The sequence below is a fragment of the Panthera leo genome, chromosome A2, assembly GCF_018350215.1.
Source record: "Panthera leo isolate Ple1 chromosome A2, P.leo_Ple1_pat1.1, whole genome shotgun sequence".
NCBI lineage: Eukaryota > Metazoa > Chordata > Mammalia > Carnivora > Felidae > Panthera > Panthera leo.
The window spans coordinates 111434279-111452681 of record NC_056680.1 but is presented as its reverse complement, the minus strand read 5'-3'; the positions used below and the strand labels follow the sequence as shown (position 1 = coordinate 111452681).

The 18403-nt window shown below is 36.1% G+C and overlaps 1 protein-coding gene across 1 annotated transcript in view; it reads left to right on the top strand.

Moving 5' to 3' along the window:
* Positions 1–18403, top strand: part of MACC1 (MET transcriptional regulator MACC1) — a 64446-nt gene that overhangs the window by 32609 nt on the left and 13434 nt on the right. Inside the window, exons 2-4 of the mRNA XM_042927596.1 lie at positions 9982–10103; positions 11580–13621; positions 17225–17413. Of these exons, the coding sequence (XP_042783530.1) occupies positions 9989–10103; positions 11580–13621; positions 17225–17413 (2346 nt within the window). The 5' untranslated portion in view covers positions 9982–9988. The remainder of the gene's footprint in view (positions 1–9981; positions 10104–11579; positions 13622–17224; positions 17414–18403) is intronic.

The following is an 18403-nucleotide window of genomic DNA, read 5'->3' as shown; positions in this document are numbered from 1 at the left end:
TTGAACATTAAAATTAATCATTCCTGTACAACTCAGTTGTATAGATATTTGCTTCTCTTTTTCACGATAGTTTCAAATGGTTTAAAAATGTGTACAGATAGAAGGAATTTACATTGGATATTTCACAATCTCCATGTGAGGCCATGTATTTATACCCTAGTATTTGTAATTACAGTGACCAACCATCCTGGTTTTCCCTGGACTGAGAGATTCAAAACTGGATAGCCCTGGACAAACCCAGATGGATGATTGGTCTACCTACTTGTAACCCATATTTACTTGGGAAGCTGTGTTTTCCTGTTATTCGTCCTTCTAAGTAGGACTCAACACCTCTTATTATTCAATATAATTATTTTTGCATCAGTAGGTCATACGGACATTTCTGAAGATCATATGGGAGAACTAGATGGTAGGATTGGCAACGGATATGCCTAAGTGTTTCAATGAGAATATTGTCATTAGTTACATCTTCTTATTCCCCATCTCCCTTTTAGGCTGCAATCACCTGCAGTCCCAACTCCCCACCCCATCTTACCCAGGGAAATTTTGGGTTTTTTTAGCTTCCTTCTTCAGACTTCTAGTACAATCCACCGCTACTTGATACTATCTTCAAATAAGTGAAATTTTGAATATTCAATTGTCTCTCAGAAAGGAAAGAATCTAGTTTCCAGTACTCAGTGAATAGTGAAGCATTACTAATAGTAAAAAGATTTCTTGTTTGGCTAAATTATATATTATATATATATTATATATATTATAATTGTAATATATAAATATATTTATATATTCATCCATCTCTGTCCATTCATCCATCCATCTGTCTCTCTGAGTAGGACCACATGTTAGTATTTTTCAAGTTTGTGCTTTGATAAACACTTCATACTTTCCATGGTGTTCTCAGTTTACACAATTGATAAATAAAAACATGGTAATTCCCTAAAACATTACGAATTAGACATGGAGAACTTAGGGGAAACTCCTGCTTTACGCATTGGATGATGTTGCATAATGAGTGTTCCTTTTTTAAATCTTACCAGTTCTACCAAATTTTGTCCATGTGCTCATTAGTTCATGAACACTCTGTTCTCATTTAAAAGCCACTGAACGTTGAAATTTACTTTCTGCCAAGAAGGTAGACTTGTCAGATGATATGTAGATGATTCACAGCAATGTTCTAAGTTCAAACCAAGGAAGACTGTGGGTGTACACAAAATGTTTGTCAAAGGGTGTTTTTCTTTTGGCAAAGAATATTGGGAATCTTATAATTAATTCTGTCCAATAACATTGGGGCAACGGGTAGCTGAAAAACATTAGATTTTTGTTGAAAAGGGATTGATAAACTCTAGTTGGAAAATAATAGAGTATTTTTCCAATTATTCTCTTTAGAGAGGTGAAAAGAGCATTATCAGGTTGAATAATCAATTAAGCTAACATGGCAGTTAAACTTCCACGGTCCCTTTATTGTTCTCTCTTTTCCAATATTCCTTAAGTATCTTTGTCAGTAGCCACTCTTACTTCATAAAACCAAGAGAAATGACACAGATGTGAGAAAATAAAACAAACAAGAACTATCATGTTAAACAGTGATTAGTTTTAATTGGAGATTTGTGGTATTTGATTTGCACAACAGCTTTAAAAAATAAAGCTTTATTGAGATGTAATTCACATGCCATTATGACAACTACTTAAAATCTATATTTTTGCACTCTATCAATGAGAAAAAGTGATGCTCAGACCACTGTATTCATTTGTAAGCTTTGTTTTGAACCCATCTGTCTAATTTAGAAATCTGTATTGTTTCCACCATACCCTAGTGCCTCTGTTGTCAGAAACCTAGCACTCTTTCTGGCAGGAGCAATGAAAATAGGGGTGCCTGGGTGACTCAGTGGTTAAGCGTCTGACTTTGGCTCAGGTCATGATCTCATGGCTTGTAGGTTTGAGCCCCATGTTGGGCTCTTGTGCTGTCAGCTCAGAGCCTGGAGCCTGCTTCAGATTCTGTCTCCCTCCTCCTCTGCCTCTCCCCTGCTCATGCACTGTCTCTCTCCTCCATCTCTCAAATATAAATAAATATTTTAAAAAATTATTAAAAAAGAAAGAAAGAAAGAAAATAGCTGTTAAAATCCTCTATGGAGAGTGAATAAGAGACAATTGAGCCCCAAGATACAACTGGTCAGTAGTCTTTTTTTTTCTTCTAGGGAGTGAGGTCAGTGTCTCAAGCCATCTGAGGGAGAGGAACCCAAGCTTCTCAAGTGGGTCCAGTGGGAGAACTTGTTTCTACATGCTCAGGAATAATAGAAGGGAGAAATCAGAGGAAAAGAAAGAAAAAGGAATCAGCTGGTTGTACCACTTTTTATACGGTATTCCATTTGACTATTAAAGCTGCCCTATGAAGATTGTGGGCTCATTATAGAATAATAGAAGTAATACATAGTAATGTAATTCTTGCTATTCTTCTTTTTTACAGATGATAAATAACCCCACAGAAATGTTCTGTAACTTTCTCAAGTTTATACCCAGGGTCTAAAACAAGAGAATTCTAATTCCAAAGCCTGTATTCTCTGCACTTTACCAAAATGCATTTATATATAAGAAACAGAAAAACAAATACTGTTGATAGGTGAAAAACAGTGAGATCTCACAATGTCAAATATTCTATTAAATGATGGAGTTTTGTAGGATATGAAGCTTACAAAAAAAAAAAAAAAAAAAAAGACAGAATTATGCCCAGGGCCTTGCAAAGGGCTTTGCAAACAAGGGTATTACAGGTTCAGCTTCATTAGCTACCTTTAAAATCTGACTGTGGTTCCACCCCTTTTCAACCAGTAGTTGATCTCTGTATCTTTTGAAAAATACAAGCTAGGAAGCTTTTCTTGCACTGATGGGTGCAAGAAAAAGAGTCTTAGTGTCACTGTTACACAGTTCTTGTATCCAAGAACTTGCTCAACAATTGAACTTGTTCTGTTACTAGGGACAGGATTTACAGCTAGTTTATCTTTGAAGGTTTGCTAGGAGCATACATCATTTAAACTTAAACTTGAGAGGCACATCACTGAGACTATTATATGACAACAGGGGGCATTTGATAACAAATTTATTAAGTGTTTCCACAATGAAAATACTAAAGCCTTGCTCTGTGACTTAAGAAGTCATTACCCATACACTTTTGTGGGGGAGCAATAACACAATTGTGTTCTGGGGAACATTTCAGCCCATGTCACAGCCACCAGATACAGAGGTAGAATGATCTGTTCAGGCCTACATTTGAGATATTTGTCTCAATTTTCAGAAGAATGTAACTCTCATTTTTAACTGAGTTGATTGTTTGGGTCTTCCAGAGAAAGTGCTGCTCTCAGTCCTCATCAAGAGCTAGAACCTCTAACTCCATGTGGATTAAGAACTAGAAACAGAAACTCAGTTGAAAGAACTAAATATGGTGGGTTTTACCAGATCAGATGATCTATCCTGTCTTTTTGTAACCTAACATGTATTTTTGTATCTGGTTAAGGCGGCAGATAGCTGCTTAGCTGGATCTGCTACTTTCCATCTGATTTGACCCCATTGACCTTGGGCAAAATGCCATCAGGACACATTAAGAAAGAGTTCCATGAAAGAGACCCCAGTGCTGAATACAGGGTAAAAGACGGGGTGAGGATACTGTTCCCAGCAGTCCTGGTGAGGCTGGTGCTTCTGCCAAGTGGTTTATTTGTATGGTATGGTCACTGTGAGGCTTGTAACTAACAATGTATTCCCTGCTGTGATCTCTTTGAGAAAGTGAGACCCAAATTTGTGGCTGATGCTAGCAATAAATGGAACTTAAAGCATGATGTTCATAGTTATTTATTTTGGGTTTCCTACCAACTCTCTGCAACTGTCACCCAAATCACTTTTTTTTAACTTTCTCACTGAAGAATAATATACACTTGCTTGTTGTTTAAACACACCATGTTTTTTGAGTATTTGTAAGCATTTTCAAATTGTTTTTAAACCAAAGAAAGGTATATGTGTGTGTGGTTGTGTGTGTGTGCATCCTTAAAATGAATATAATGAAAACGAATATTCAAGTTAAAAATATATCTACTGATCATCAGTTATATGCTTAGGTCATTATTAAAAGATTCCTGATTTACAATGAATATTTATCAGAAGCCTGTAATACTCCCTTAAGCACTTCGATATCCATGGAGTATCCCCTGAACTTTCAAAAGATCCCTTACCTGTGTTTTTGGATGTTGGTTGTGCTCTGTGTGGTGGAAGAAGAGATGCTGCGAGACTGAAGTAAAGTCAGGATATAGAGGGCTGACCCTACCTATGGATTTGGTTCTCTCTTGCCTTGGCCTAAAAGTCATATTCAAAGACTCTTGGTTTCGTAGGAGGTATGATGCAGAAGGAGCATGAGGTTAGGGCCACTTTATTTCACTCTCATTGAGTTAAAATGTTTATCATTTTTTGCTTTGAGGTCTTAAAATCTATACTACTATTACTTTTGACATTACATAGCACCAAAACTTAAAAGGATCTCATTTTTAAGTCATAGCATCCATCAAAATAGGTAGAACTATTTTTATACCCTCCTTTTTTCCCTATAGAGTTCAACTTAGGAGATGACAATTTGAGTCCTGAATTGGCCAGTGATGAACCTGCTACTTTGAGCAGCTCATTTTAATCTCTTGCTGCTCATATTTATCATCTGTAAAATGAACATCCTTTATCTAAAATAGCACTTTTCATTTCTTCATGGTAACTTACAAATACAGTTATTTCTTTGGGTCTGAAGGCTAAGGGTTGCCAACTCTATGAACCAGGACTGGCTACGTAATTGCAGTGCCCAGTCCAGAATAAAAATAGGAAGCCTCTTGCTCAAAACATATTATATATTTTAAGATTTAAAGAGCAGAGCTTCTGTTAAGCATGAAGACCTCCTGAGGGTGGGGCTCTGTGTAGCCACACAGGTCACATACTCATGATGTGGGTCCTGCTGTGAACTTGGTGAAGGTCTCAGCGATTAAAATAAAGGCTTGATGCTACTCTCCAGCAACAAACCCAGGGCATAGTCTCAGGTCTCACTTCCACTGGAAGGGAAGGTCTGACCAATGGGTAGGAATCACAGAGTAGAGTTCCAAAGCTTGTTCTCCAGAGTCTGATATCCCTGTGTTCAACCATTAACCCTGGTGCTTAGTACCTACCTAATATTGGGCAAATAAACTCTGTGAGCCTCTATTTCCCTACCTTTATTTTTTTTTAAATTTTTTATGTTCATTTATTTTTGAGAGAGAGAATGTGTGTGAGCTTGGGGGACAGAGAGAGAGGGGACACAGAATCCAAAGCAGGCTCCAGGTTCTGAGCTGTCAGCACAGAGCCCGACATGGGGCTCAAACTCATGAACTATGAGATCATGACCTGAGCCAAAGTCGGATGCTCAACCAACTAAGCCACCCAGGCGCCGCATGAAAATATTTTTAATACCACATAGTCCAAGAGTTAAATACAGAACAAAACATGGAAACATGTAAAGATCTGAGGTGTTCAAGGAATAGTTAGAAAATACTTTGAACCTACTAAGTGGCTACAAGTAGCAATTTTCACTATATAATAGCTACTATAAGCACTTCACAGGAACATGTTATATTTTACTTTCTTTGGTATGAGCATAACTTCATATTTTTACAGTGTTATATTAGTTTCAGGTGTACAGTAAAGTATTTAAACAATTCTTGCCTGTGCTCATCATGACAAAGGCACTCCTGAATCCCCATCACCTGTTTAACCCAACAAAGAAATACATTTTAAAGAAATTACTCTTTTAGGGGCACTTGGATGGCTCAGTCAGTTAAGCATCCGACTGTTGATTTCAGCTCAGGTCAGGATCTCGCAGTTCGTGGAATTGAGCCCTACATCAAGCTCTACACTGACAGTGCAGAGACAGCCTGGGATTCTCTCTCACCCTCTCTCTCTGCCCCTCCCCTACACGTGCACACACTCTATCTCTCAAAAATAAATAAACATTGAAAAATGAAGGAGTAATTCCTTTAAATGATATTGCTTCCCTGGCTACTCTTTTGCAAATGTTCCTCTCTGCCCCCCAAAATTTTCTGGGATCTTTTGCTAAGTTGTGCAGTTGGCAAATATTCCCAGGTGCTTAAGGCCTAGTTTAAATAGTAAAATAAATGTAAAGCAAAACTTTGTGCATTGGCTTCTTAAGAAAAGAATAATGCATCTGTAAATCAGAATAAGTGTGTTGTAAAAGGCATGTTTGACAAGAATATGTCCCCAATTAAGTGAGTAGTAGACTGCTCTTTTCCCACTTACTCATTCTAGCCAAGATTGACTCATGCTTCTTTAGACAAAATTTTTTTTAAAAAAATCCCCTTTTAAGAAAGCAATTGCCATTGAGTATGACATTTAATTGTAAGAAAACACAGGGGAATGATAAATATGGCAAGTGCTATTTGCACCTGTGTAAACAAGCACTGACCTCAACAGGTCACCGTCATGGTCATTTTAGTCAAAGGCTTTTCCCGTACACCACCTCTCCTCCCTGTATTCATAGAACAAATTCATAGGGTGAAGCCCTGTAAGACGTGGTGTGTGTGTGTGTGTGTGTGTATGTGTGTGTAAACAAAAAGATTGAGAGAAGGAAGATTTGTTGGAGGATAGTGGGAACAGGCAGAGAATAAGGAGAAATCTATTTGGAAAGAATATAGCATGGTGGTTTTTAGAATGTAGTTCTCAAAATGTGCCCCTCTCTCCCCAACCCAGAGCCACAGCATCACATCACTTGGCCACTTTGCTAGAAATGCAAATTCTCAGGTGCCTCCCCAGTCCTTCTGGATCAGAAATACAGGGTAGGTCCAGCAAATTGTGTTTGATCAAACCTTCCAGGTGATTCTGGTACCACTGAGGTTTAGAACCACTAGTTTCAAGGACAGCGAAGATTTGCTTGAGCATTTGGAGAAGAGGGCTACCTCACAAAGAATTCCAGCTAATGACCACCTTGTACCTTTGTTTCTGAAATGTTATGATCCTCCAGGACCATAGGTGCATAAGTCACCATTCTGATTCTTAGGTTGTTGAGGACTTTTAACTGCATTATTCTAGGTTATTAACTATTTTCTACACTAAGGGTTGTTAGCTTTGAAGGAATCCTGGATATAAACTCTTCCTTTCTGCTCTGTCCTCTACAAGAAATTAAGGGGTCCAGGGAGCTTTCTATCTCATTGATTTTCCATTTAAAATGTACTTTATATTTTTAAAAAATACTTTTTCATGTAAGGATTTTTTTTTTCTCATTTTAATTTGATTTGCTCAATGTTGCTCAAGGATGTGTACTTCATTTTCTATTCTAAAGTTTTGGCTACCTATGGTGTGCCAAGGACTTTAGTTTTTGACACTGTATTTGGTAAAATCAACCAGAGGATTTTGAAGATCTGCCAGGAAACTTGAGGCTTCAGTTTAAATTGCATATTGCCCAGTTTGGCTTTTCACCCCAACTTTCCATGCAGTTTTGCCTATCAGGGGAAAAAAATTGTTATTTCACCATTTGAATTTTTTAAGTATGCCACATTATGAGATAATTTTGCATTTGTTTATCCACTATGTTTGGAAAACATGTTTTCCCCCTTCTTTTCTTTCCTTTCCCTGCCCTTTCCTCTTCTTTCTTCATTTAATTTTGTTCATTATTTTCTTGATACCAGAAACGGCTTTTGATTCCTTTCAAAAATAGAACGAATTTCTTTGAAATAAAATGTCAGGAACTTGAAAGAAGAGTATGACAAACATAGTTAAAGGTGAAGGAGATGTGGTTAATGCCTAAAGGAGAACAAGAAGTAAAAGTTTAGCATGACTAGCAGTTTGAATTAGAAGGTGGGATAGTCTGAGAATGTAGTATTGGGAACCTCGAGTCTGAGAAGGGGCGTATGCATCCTGGGTCACGGAATTTATGGAGTAGCAGTAATGTGAATGAAGAATTATGTCAGGGTCAGTTACTCACCAGCTGTTTGACCTCGTAGGCTAGTTATGTTCCGTTGCTGAGATTCATTTTTGTACTCTAAAATCTTACTGAAGATATTTATTTTTCAGTGTTGTCATGGGACAAAGAGATAACATGTATGTGAAGAAGGGTGAGTCACAGCAATGGGATGCTTCCAGTTAGTATATACTGATGCTTTTAATTGCAATTCTCCTGTTTTCATAGTTGCACGGTACTTCATTGAATTAAAACACCATATTTATTTCTCTATTCATATGGCAAAGGATAATTGGGATGATTCCAGTTTTTTGTTAATATAATGAACATTCATGTATATCTGTTCTGATGTACATATTCAAGGTTTTACTACAACAAAGGTACTAGAACAAAACAACTGAGATAGGAATTGCTGGGTACTAGGCTGTAGGCATCTTTCCTAGATAATGCCAGATTGATTTTTAAGTGATTATACCCATTGACACTTCCACTAACAGTGTACATGAGTTCCCATTTTCTCCACCTCGTTGCCGATAATCGGTGTCGCAGATTTTTAAATTTTGGCAAATTTGATAATTGTACCTTAAGTGGTCTCACTTAGAATCCTCTGGCTTCCAATAAATTGAGCATATTTTAATATATTTGGAGGTCATTTGTGTTTACCTTTTAAAGAAATGCTTGTTCAGGTCTTTTCAAAATTGTCTATAATTTTGTTTTTATTTTGCTTATTAATTTGTAGGAGTCTTTTACAATCCAATCCTTTTTTGCTTTTTTCAGTCATATGTAATGGAAAGGTCTTCTCTCACTTTTTGGCTTATATTGTTATGTTTTGTAAATGATGTTTTTTGATCTATAGGACTTTTCATTCTTTTTACATTTTTTTTTTGAGAGAGAGAGAGAGAAAGAACGAGTGTGTGTGTCATGCACAAGCAGGTGGGGGGGGGGAGAGAGAGAGAGAGAGAGAGAGAGAGAGAGAGAGAGAGAGAATCTTACACAGGCTCTACACCTAGCACAGATCCCAAAGCAGAGCTTAATCTCACAACCCTGGGATCATGACCTGAGCGGAAAACCAAGAGTTGGTTGCTTAACTGATTGAGCCACCCAGGTGCCCTTCTCATTCTTTTTTAATATAGTTTGCATTTTGTGTGTTTGTTCTTTGCCTAGAAATTATCTACTTCTCAGAAAATGTAAAGATAATTCCTTAGACTCTATAATCAAGTTTTCAAGTTTTGCTTTTCAGTCTTCAAATGTCTTAGAAATGATTTTTGTATAATCAATGTAATTTTGTTTAAGCATGAAAACAAATTGTATCTTTACCATTTATTGAATAATCCACCATTTCTACACTGCTCTGAGTGGCCACTTCTGTCATATAGCAAGTTTTTGTGTGGGGATGGGTCTGTTCTAGGGTTATTGTATGTCCTTAGTTTATTTCTTTTCCAATTTCACATTGTCTCACTTAGCACATATTGATAATAAGTGCTAATATCCGGTGGCACACTTCATTTCCATTCTGTTATTTTTCTGGATTGTCTTGAATATTAGCCCTTTGCTTTTCTGTAGAAATTTTTAAAAAGCTTAAGAAGTTACAGACACATACACATACATAACATCTTGTGATTTCCCTTGGAACTGCACTGAATGTATAGAACTTAGGGAAGATTTTCCAGTTTTGTGAATGTTTGTCCTCCAATCACCAAACAGGGATTTCCAATTTATTGAAGTTTCAACTTACTATTCCTTTTCTCTTGTCCTTGGGATTTTCATTAATTACTTTTTTTTATGGGATCAGTAATACATTTTAGTTTAGAATCTGAGCATTTTTCAGAGAAGTACTAATATATATTTCAGGATATCTAATCTAGCATCCTACCAGAAATAGAGGACCTATGTAGAGTATTATTATATGAAAGTTTCTATTTAAGGGTATGTGAATACTTTAAATTTAGTTTCTCTGCCACCTTGTACATGTATACTTGTAAAATATTTATTTGTTTGTTTGTTTGTTTATTGTCTAGGTGGGAAATGTTAACCAATGAAAGAGCCCATTTTTGGTCAGGAGGGATTTCACGAAGTAAGTCTGAGGGAAATTTATGTGACATGGAAGGTCAAAAATCCTCAAGAAATTTCCATATTACAGGTACTTAATTATTTTACCCACTGCAAATAACTATTGGAGGGATACCTCTGAGAAGAGCTACAAAAGATTAAAAGAATTATAAAATTATTATAGAAATACACTATCATTAAAAAGATGAGCAAAACGAAATAGCCCAGGCAACAGGTTATGTAAATCTTATGAGAAGGCAAAAATTTATTATTAAGTGAATGATATTTCTGGTACATATAATGAATTTGGAGGCTAAAGAGATCTCTAGAGATTGGAGTGTGCTAGAAAATCTTTATGGAGAATAAAAGAGTTGAATTGATCTTCAGAGGAAGAGTAAGTTTTAAGAGAGATGAAACCAGGTTGAAGCAACAAGGAAATAAGAGAAATGCAATTTTTATTGTTCAAGTGCATCTTCTAATTTTTAATATGTGATACTGAAAACTCATTTCAATCAAGATATAGCTGTATACATATTAAGCAAAAAAGTCTGACTGTTTACTTGAACTCATTTTCCAATTTTGGCTGGCCATTTGGCTTTCATTTTCTTGAAAGCAGTACTAGGTTCACCAAGTCCACAGAATCGTTACCAGTATTTATTGAGAAATGACCAAGTATGAGTTACTCTAATCATTAAAAAATGACTTTAATATTTGTGAGATATATAGAAATTCCTTACGGTTCATGTGTAAATATTTTAATGTGTTGGTGATTCTTAAACTACTTTCCAAAGAAATAACATGTTTTCATTTCATAGTGGTAAGCCTGTTCTTAGTCATTTTAAACTTGGAAAAGTTCAACGAATCCTTTCAAATAGTAAATCTAATGGTGACCAATTTTTCAATATTTATTGTCATGAAATGTTTATTTTTCTGGAAAAAACTTGAAGATTATTAAAACTCATCAGTGCAGTTATCAGGAAATAACCTAAGAAATGCATTACTATTTAATTTGGCATATTGTTTTTAAAATTTTAAATACAAAATTGCTTTAGCCGTTAACAGATGCGTTTGATATTTTTACACATGGAATATTATCAGAAAAGAAAAAAACATCAAATGAATAATCTAGGTATATTGAGACCAAATATTCAGTGTTTAGAAAAATCTGGATAGTTGACTGAATTATTCTGTTTGTTCAGGGGTTTTATTTTGTGAAAATAAAATATAAAACAATAATGCATAAGTGTAGGTAGTCTGGGTAATTTTCAAGGAAATGTGTTCAACTGATTACTGTATAAATTTTTGAGCACTTATTTGTAAATTATAGTGACTTAAGGTAAAATAACATTAAACATGGTAAAAAATAAACTGGCAGGACAGTTTCTCTTTTCCTGTAACATCAAAATTTGAGCAAATTTAACATTAATTTTGTAGTAGCTGTTACACTGGAGATCGAAAAGCAAACTAAAGAGTCTTGAATTGTTAAGCAATAGTGAAAATTACTTTTGGTTGTATCTCAGAACACCACTTCATCTTTGTTTTGCTTTGTTTTTGTCTAAATAACAAGAATGTCCAGACCCAGGATTTCTTCTCAATTGGCCAGATGCTTTCACCTGTCATGGCAATAGTGCTTCCAAAATTACAAATCCATTCTGGAATGAATTGTCTGCTTCTAACCCATTTTTGGATGACATAACTCAGCTAAGAAATAACCAGAAGAGAGACAATATTTCCATCTTGAAGGAAGATCCTTTTCTCTTTTTTAGAGAAATAGAAATCGGAAATTCTTTTGATTCCTCTGGCGATGAACTGGACGTGCATCAGTTGCTTAGGCAGTCTTCCCCACGGAAAGCTGGAAGATCTAAAAGTGTTTCAGAACTTTTGGACATTTTAGATGACACAGCACATGCCCATCAGAATATACATAACTCTGACCAGATACTAGAACAAGACTTAGAATGGCTTCAGAATGACAGAGAGGCTTATAAAATGGCTTGGATAAGTCAGCGCCAGCTGGCCCGTTCCTGCCTGGATTTGAATATAATTAATCAGAGTCCTGGATGGGCCCAAACACAAGTTGCAGAGACTGTGACAGTTTGTAAGTTAAGCCACCAAGGAGGATCAGTACAATTACCTGAATCAGATATCACTGTTCATGTACCCCAAGGCCATGTAGCTGTGGGAGAATTCCAAGAGGTATCTCTAAGGGCTTTTCTTGAACCTCCACAAACGCTTAACCATGATCTTTCATGCACCGTAAGCCCACTGTTGGAAATCATGTTAGGCAACCTTAACACAATGGAAGCCATTTTGCTGGAGATGAAAATAGGGGCTGAAGTGAGAAAGGATCCTTTCAGCCAAGTCATGACAGAAATGGTATGTTTACACAGCTTGGGTAAAGAAGGCCCTTTCAAAGTGTTAAACAACTGCTATATTTATGAAGACATTATTCAAGTCAAGCTAATAGACTTGAGCCAGGTGATGTATCTAGTGGTTGCTGCACAAATTAAAGCTACTCAGTCACCAGCTGCCACCATTTGGGATTGTATCCACAAAACCACGTCAGTTGGAATTTATGGGCCCAGATATATTCATCCCAGTTTCACTGCTATTTTTATAGTTTGTGGACACAGTTATATGCCAGGAAAGCTTACAATCTCTGATATTAAGAAGGGTGGTAAAAACACATCTCCGGTTGTGTTTCAGCTTTGGGGGAAGCATTCATTCTTCCTTGACAAGCCACAAGATTTAAATATTTCTGTTTTTTCATGTGATCCTGATTTTGAAGTGAAGGCACAAGGAGAAAGGAAAGAAATTAAACAAAAGCAGTTGCAAGCGGGTGAAGTAGTTAATCAACAATTTTTATTTTCCTTAGTTGACTCCAGAGAAATGCACTTGTTTGTTTTCCGTGTTCAGGTGGAGCCTCCCAATGGTAGAGCACTTACACAGTTCTTTATCACTACACCTGATCCAGCTCCGAGCCTAAAAAGGCTCTCAAATCTGCCAGGTAATTTGCAGGAAGAGAAGAAAATCAGGTCTGCTCCATTGTTACCAACAGTGTGTATTAAATATCCCACATTTCAGGACAAAAAAATGAACTTCACCAACTATGGGGTAACCTTGAAGACAGTGCTAAGACAAAAAAAGATTGACTACTTACTTGAATATTTCAAAGGGGACACAGTAGCTCTTCTTGGAGAGGGTAAGGTAAAAGCTATTGGGCAGTCCAAAGTGAAAGAATGGTATGTGGGAATCTTGAGAGGTAAGGTTGGACTTATACACTGCAAAAATATCAAGGTGATTGCCAAGGAACAAGTAATATCTATGTCAGATAATGTCTTCACAACCAGAAATCTTCTTGAACAAATTACCCTACCCTTTAAAAAACTGACGTACATCTACTCAGTTGTATTGACCTTGGTGTCAGAAAAAGTTTACGATTGGAAAGCTTTAGCCGATGTCTTGGGTTACTCACATCTGGCACTAGAAGATTTTGATCAAATACAAGCAGACACAGAATCGGAAAAGGTTTGCTATGTCGTAAAGAAGTTAAAGGAAGATTGCCATGCAGCTAGACACACCAGGAAGTTTCTTTATGAACTTATTGTGGTGAGTATTCCTTGATCACAGTAATATGTTTACCATAGAGAACTTTATTAACTTAGCAATATTTACAACCAAACATATGAGAGAACTTAACAAAACTCTCAGCAGTCTCAAATAAACTGAAGTCACGTTATAGCAAATATAGAGATTTTCTTACAAGATAATATAATTGATTTCTAAGTTTTAAAATTCAAGAGTGATTTTCCCAGAAACTAGGCTCCAGAGGATCATCTTTCAAAGGAAGATTAAAGATTCTGTTTGTGTTAGAGTGTAACAGTTAAGAGATCTCTTCTCCTCTCTCAAGTAGTTGAATAGCTCTTAAAATATCAGAGAAGCTTCAATAAGATGAAAGTAAATAAAAACAAACTGAAACAAGATTGATTAACTTGTCCATTGCTATCTGTCCACTATTTAGTGTGTTTTTTTTTAATTTTCAGCATTGCTTTTAAAACATATCATCAGAATTTTAAAAGACCCATATCATCAATATCCTTCATATTATCAATTTGACATTTTTCGTATGCAATGCATCATAAGCCAAAAAATGATATTGCTAATTCTCTTCTTAATCCTCATGTTTTTTTTTGTTTTGTTTTTTTTAAACGTTTATTCATTTTTGGAGAGACAGAGCATGAGAGGGGAAGGGGCAGAGAGAGGGAGACACAGAATCTGAAGCAGGCTCCAGGCTCTGAGCTGTCAGCACAGAGCCCTTCGCGGGGCTTGAACTCACAGACTGAGATATCATGACCTGAGCTGAAGTCGGATGCTCAACCGACTGAGCCACCCAGGCACCCCTTAATCCTCATGTTTTAATAGAACTCTCAGGATCGTTGTTTTGGTTTTTTTTTTCGACATAGTATTTACTCAATGGAGTAATACAGGCTCAATGGAGAGATACAAAGTAGATAAACTGTCTTGCCTTTAAAATAGAGATTCAGTATTTTATAAAAATAAAAAGAGATATCAAGAATATATTCCTAAAATTAGCTAAAATATGAATTTATAAATAATAATAATGATAGCTAACACTCCTGTAGGGTTATCTATGTGTTTGGCCCTATGCTGAACTCCCTATACACACTATCTCAGCCATAAACTCTATGGAGTAAGTATAGCTAGCTGGTATCTTCATTGTACCAACAGAGGAAACTGAGTTTTGGGAGGCTGGCAGACTTGCCCAAGACCCCACAGTTGGTTAGTATCAAGAGGGGACTTGAGACCTTTCTGGCTCCAAAGCCACATTTGAAACCACTATACTTTCCTAAAACAGTTATAAATGTGTGTGTGTGTGTGTGTGTGTGTGTGTGTGTGTGTAAAAGTTTGTGTGAATATGTATATTGGTCTGTGTAGTAAATACCATTATAACTGGTCCTTAGGGGAGATGAGTAAGATTATACAGGCAGGTTCATAGAGAGGACAAAAGCTTTAATCAAGGTGCACATGGAGGAGAGAGATTTTTAGAGAGGAATTTATTCTGTGACATTAACAATAAAGAAATAGTATATATAAAACATTTTCTTTTCTTTATAATTTTTTTGATTCAACAGTGATACTGAGAAGGTTAAATTTTGAAAGCCCCAATATCCAGTCATTAAGTGGATAGTTTTATGATGGTGTGCCACATTCTCAATCTAGCCATTTAGAGTCATTGGCTGATCTACCTGGTTGAAGCTGCATGTGCATTTTGCAGTGATTCATTACCTTTCATTACCTCTGCCTTAGTTCACGTTCAGCGTGGACCCATAAAATCTTGAATTGGAAATTGCTTTTTTTGTTTCTCTTAATGGAAAAAAAAAGTTATTTTGGTCAGGTGGTCTGGAAGTTTAAGCCTCATCATATCTACACTATATTGGTGTATGCTAATGAATTTAGTGGCTTTGGTGACTACCTAAACAGTGCTGATGAAGAACTCATTCAAGGGAGTAGTTCCTAAAAACTCATGCTGTGCCTGAGCAGAGGCTTCAGGATTTCTGTATGGAAGGGGTATAGAGGCCATATCTTGAAACCTTATTTGCATAACAAGTACATGTTTCTCTTGGATTGTATATTAATTTGGAGTAGCTTGAAGGGAAATAATAAAGATTGTGGGTTCTAAAACCCTTAGTCATATCTTAGACATTGAGACTGGTTGTCTTTATGTACTTGACAATTCCTAAAGTACCTGAGTATCTGATTCGATTTTCATAAAGATTATGAGCAGCTACAGAAGGTGATATCACCACTGTATCCATTTTAAAAATCACTAAACAGAGATATTTTGTTATTTATCTAAAGGTCTATACTTTGTGTAATTGGATTTTAAACTCAGATTATGTAACTCCAAGTGTAAATTTCTTTTCCTTAAAGCAAGAACCTGGAATAAGCATTGCTAAAACCATTCCACAACTTACTAAAATCATCTTCAGGGGCCTGCTAGCTCAGTACTGCTTTTCCCTGAGGTCCTAGCTCCTCATCATAAATGTAAGGATGAATACAGTCAATGTCTAAAAACCATGGGTGGTCTTTCTGATGCTTCCATAGGAATGAACACTCCATGGACTTTACTAGTTGCCTTACCTGGCCATTCATTTTTACTTATTGTTTCATAGTGATAGATAACACTTTGAAATGCTGTTAAATGATGAGGCACTACTATGTTTATTTGCTTATTTGAAAAGAGAAGAGATAGATAGATAGATTTAATCCTATTTTAAAAAACATATTCAAGCCAAAGGGAAGCTCATAGATTTGTTTGAAATATGCATGGTCATTGACAAAGCTCAGACACCTAATTAAAATGAAAGAAGGAAGGAAGGAAGGAAGGAAGGAAGGAAGGAAGGAAGGAAGGAAAGAAGGAAGGGAAGAAAGAAAGAAAAAGAGAGAGAGAGGGAGGGAGGGAGGAAGGAAGGAAGGGAGGAAGTGAGGGAGGAAGGGAGGGAGGAAGGAAAGGGAAAACTGATGTTTTCCATTTTGCATTGTTGAAGACTGTTTTTAATACTAAATGGTTTATATTTAGCACAATTACAATGGGGGTGAAGGCAGAGAGTTATTTTTTTTAAAGTCATCAATATAAATAACTTTGTTCAAAGTTGTAGGAGTATCTTATTTTATGCAAGAGGCATCATTCTGGGAAGTTTTAAATCACATTTTGAAGAAAAATAGAATAATATTTACCAGCACTAGTATGCTTATTTTTTAAGAAAAATCCTGTAACCAATTCTCTGGTAAGGAAAGGAATTATTTTTTGTAGAGTGAATAATCATTTCTGGGTTGAAAAATTATAGACTGCTAGAACCTCAGGGTATCTTTGGAAGTGTCCAGTTGAACTTCCTCTTGTTCCAATTAGGATATTAAAGAAACATATTAGTTGAGTGGTTTACCCAAGGCCTTATAATTAGTCATTGAGTTGGGCTTAATTCTCCCCTAATTTTGGTCTAGTCATATCCTCTGTACTTTGCTGGTTGGATTTGCTTAAAAGTAAATCGGCTTTTTGAATTTTAGAAACCTCAAGTATACATGTGGTGAGAAAGAGAATACCAGTTTCTAGAATGTATAATGAAAAAATTAACTTATAGGAGGAAGCCAAGATTAGTTGATTTTAACTATGGTATGTAATTGTTGCTGCAGGCTCTGCTGAAGATGGATTGCCAAGGGTTAGTAGCACAGCTCATCCAAGAGGCTGCTATTCTGACATCAGCTGTCAAACTTGGAAAAGGCTGGAGGGAACTAGCTGAAAAGTTAGTGCGACTCACAAAGCAACAGATGGAGGCATATGAAATTCCTCATCGAGGAAAAGCTGGAGGTATTGCTGTTGAGGTAAGATTTCTATTTGTCTAATTAAATAGTGAAAAATTGCAGACCAAGGAAATCAAACATAAATCCATATACATGGATTCATTGAGGCAGTCTCCTAGAGGACCCACTAATTGAAGTCACTGTAGCTATAATCATCAATATTATCTGAACTAAACCTACATCTCTCCTTAAAGGCCTCAAGAACCTTTAAAATATATTGATGTTTCTCCTATTGGATTGCATTTTAACATGGTCTTTGAGCAAATAAATTGAGCAAATTAGATAGCTAGCCATTGAGTAGGCAGGGCTAATAAGAACTTGAGGCAGAGAACGGATAAACTTTGAAGAGAGGAAATGGGGCCAAATCAGAATAAAGGAGGAGGATATAATAATAAGTATTTATCAGCCTCAGTTATAGACTTAGTCACCTATGATAAATAATGTTTGGTGACAAACATTAAGGAGGTGGGTGTTGTGGGGTTGCTGGTAATGAGAGCCTGGTAATGCAAGCTAGAAGTACCTAAGAGCTTCATTATTTTCTTTGTAATTTTGTATACAGTAAGAACTATAGACATCAAATATAGAATAACAACACTTAGTACAAAGTAAATACTTACCATGCAAATATTGTTTTTATTAATATCAAAACAAATGTACACTGGTAGGCCTAGATTAGGTAAATATTTTCTCTATTTACCATAAAGAAAGAGAATCCATTTTTATTGACTTAAATGAAAATATTCTAGTGATAATCACATATAAAATGTCCTGTGTCTTTCTCTCACATGAGTGAAAGCATTTTCAAGATATTTTTAGTTAAGGAAAGGTTATCTCTCTGATTAGATGATAACTTGGTAGGAGGCAGAAGCTATGTTCCCCACTTCCTATTTGGGCATAGAGCTGGGTTTTAATTTTTTGAGAATTTTTTCTTATTTTGAAGCAACTATGCCAGCTGGGTGAGCACAACAAGACAACTTTTCCATGAAGCTTGAAGAGTCAGATCAAGTCAGG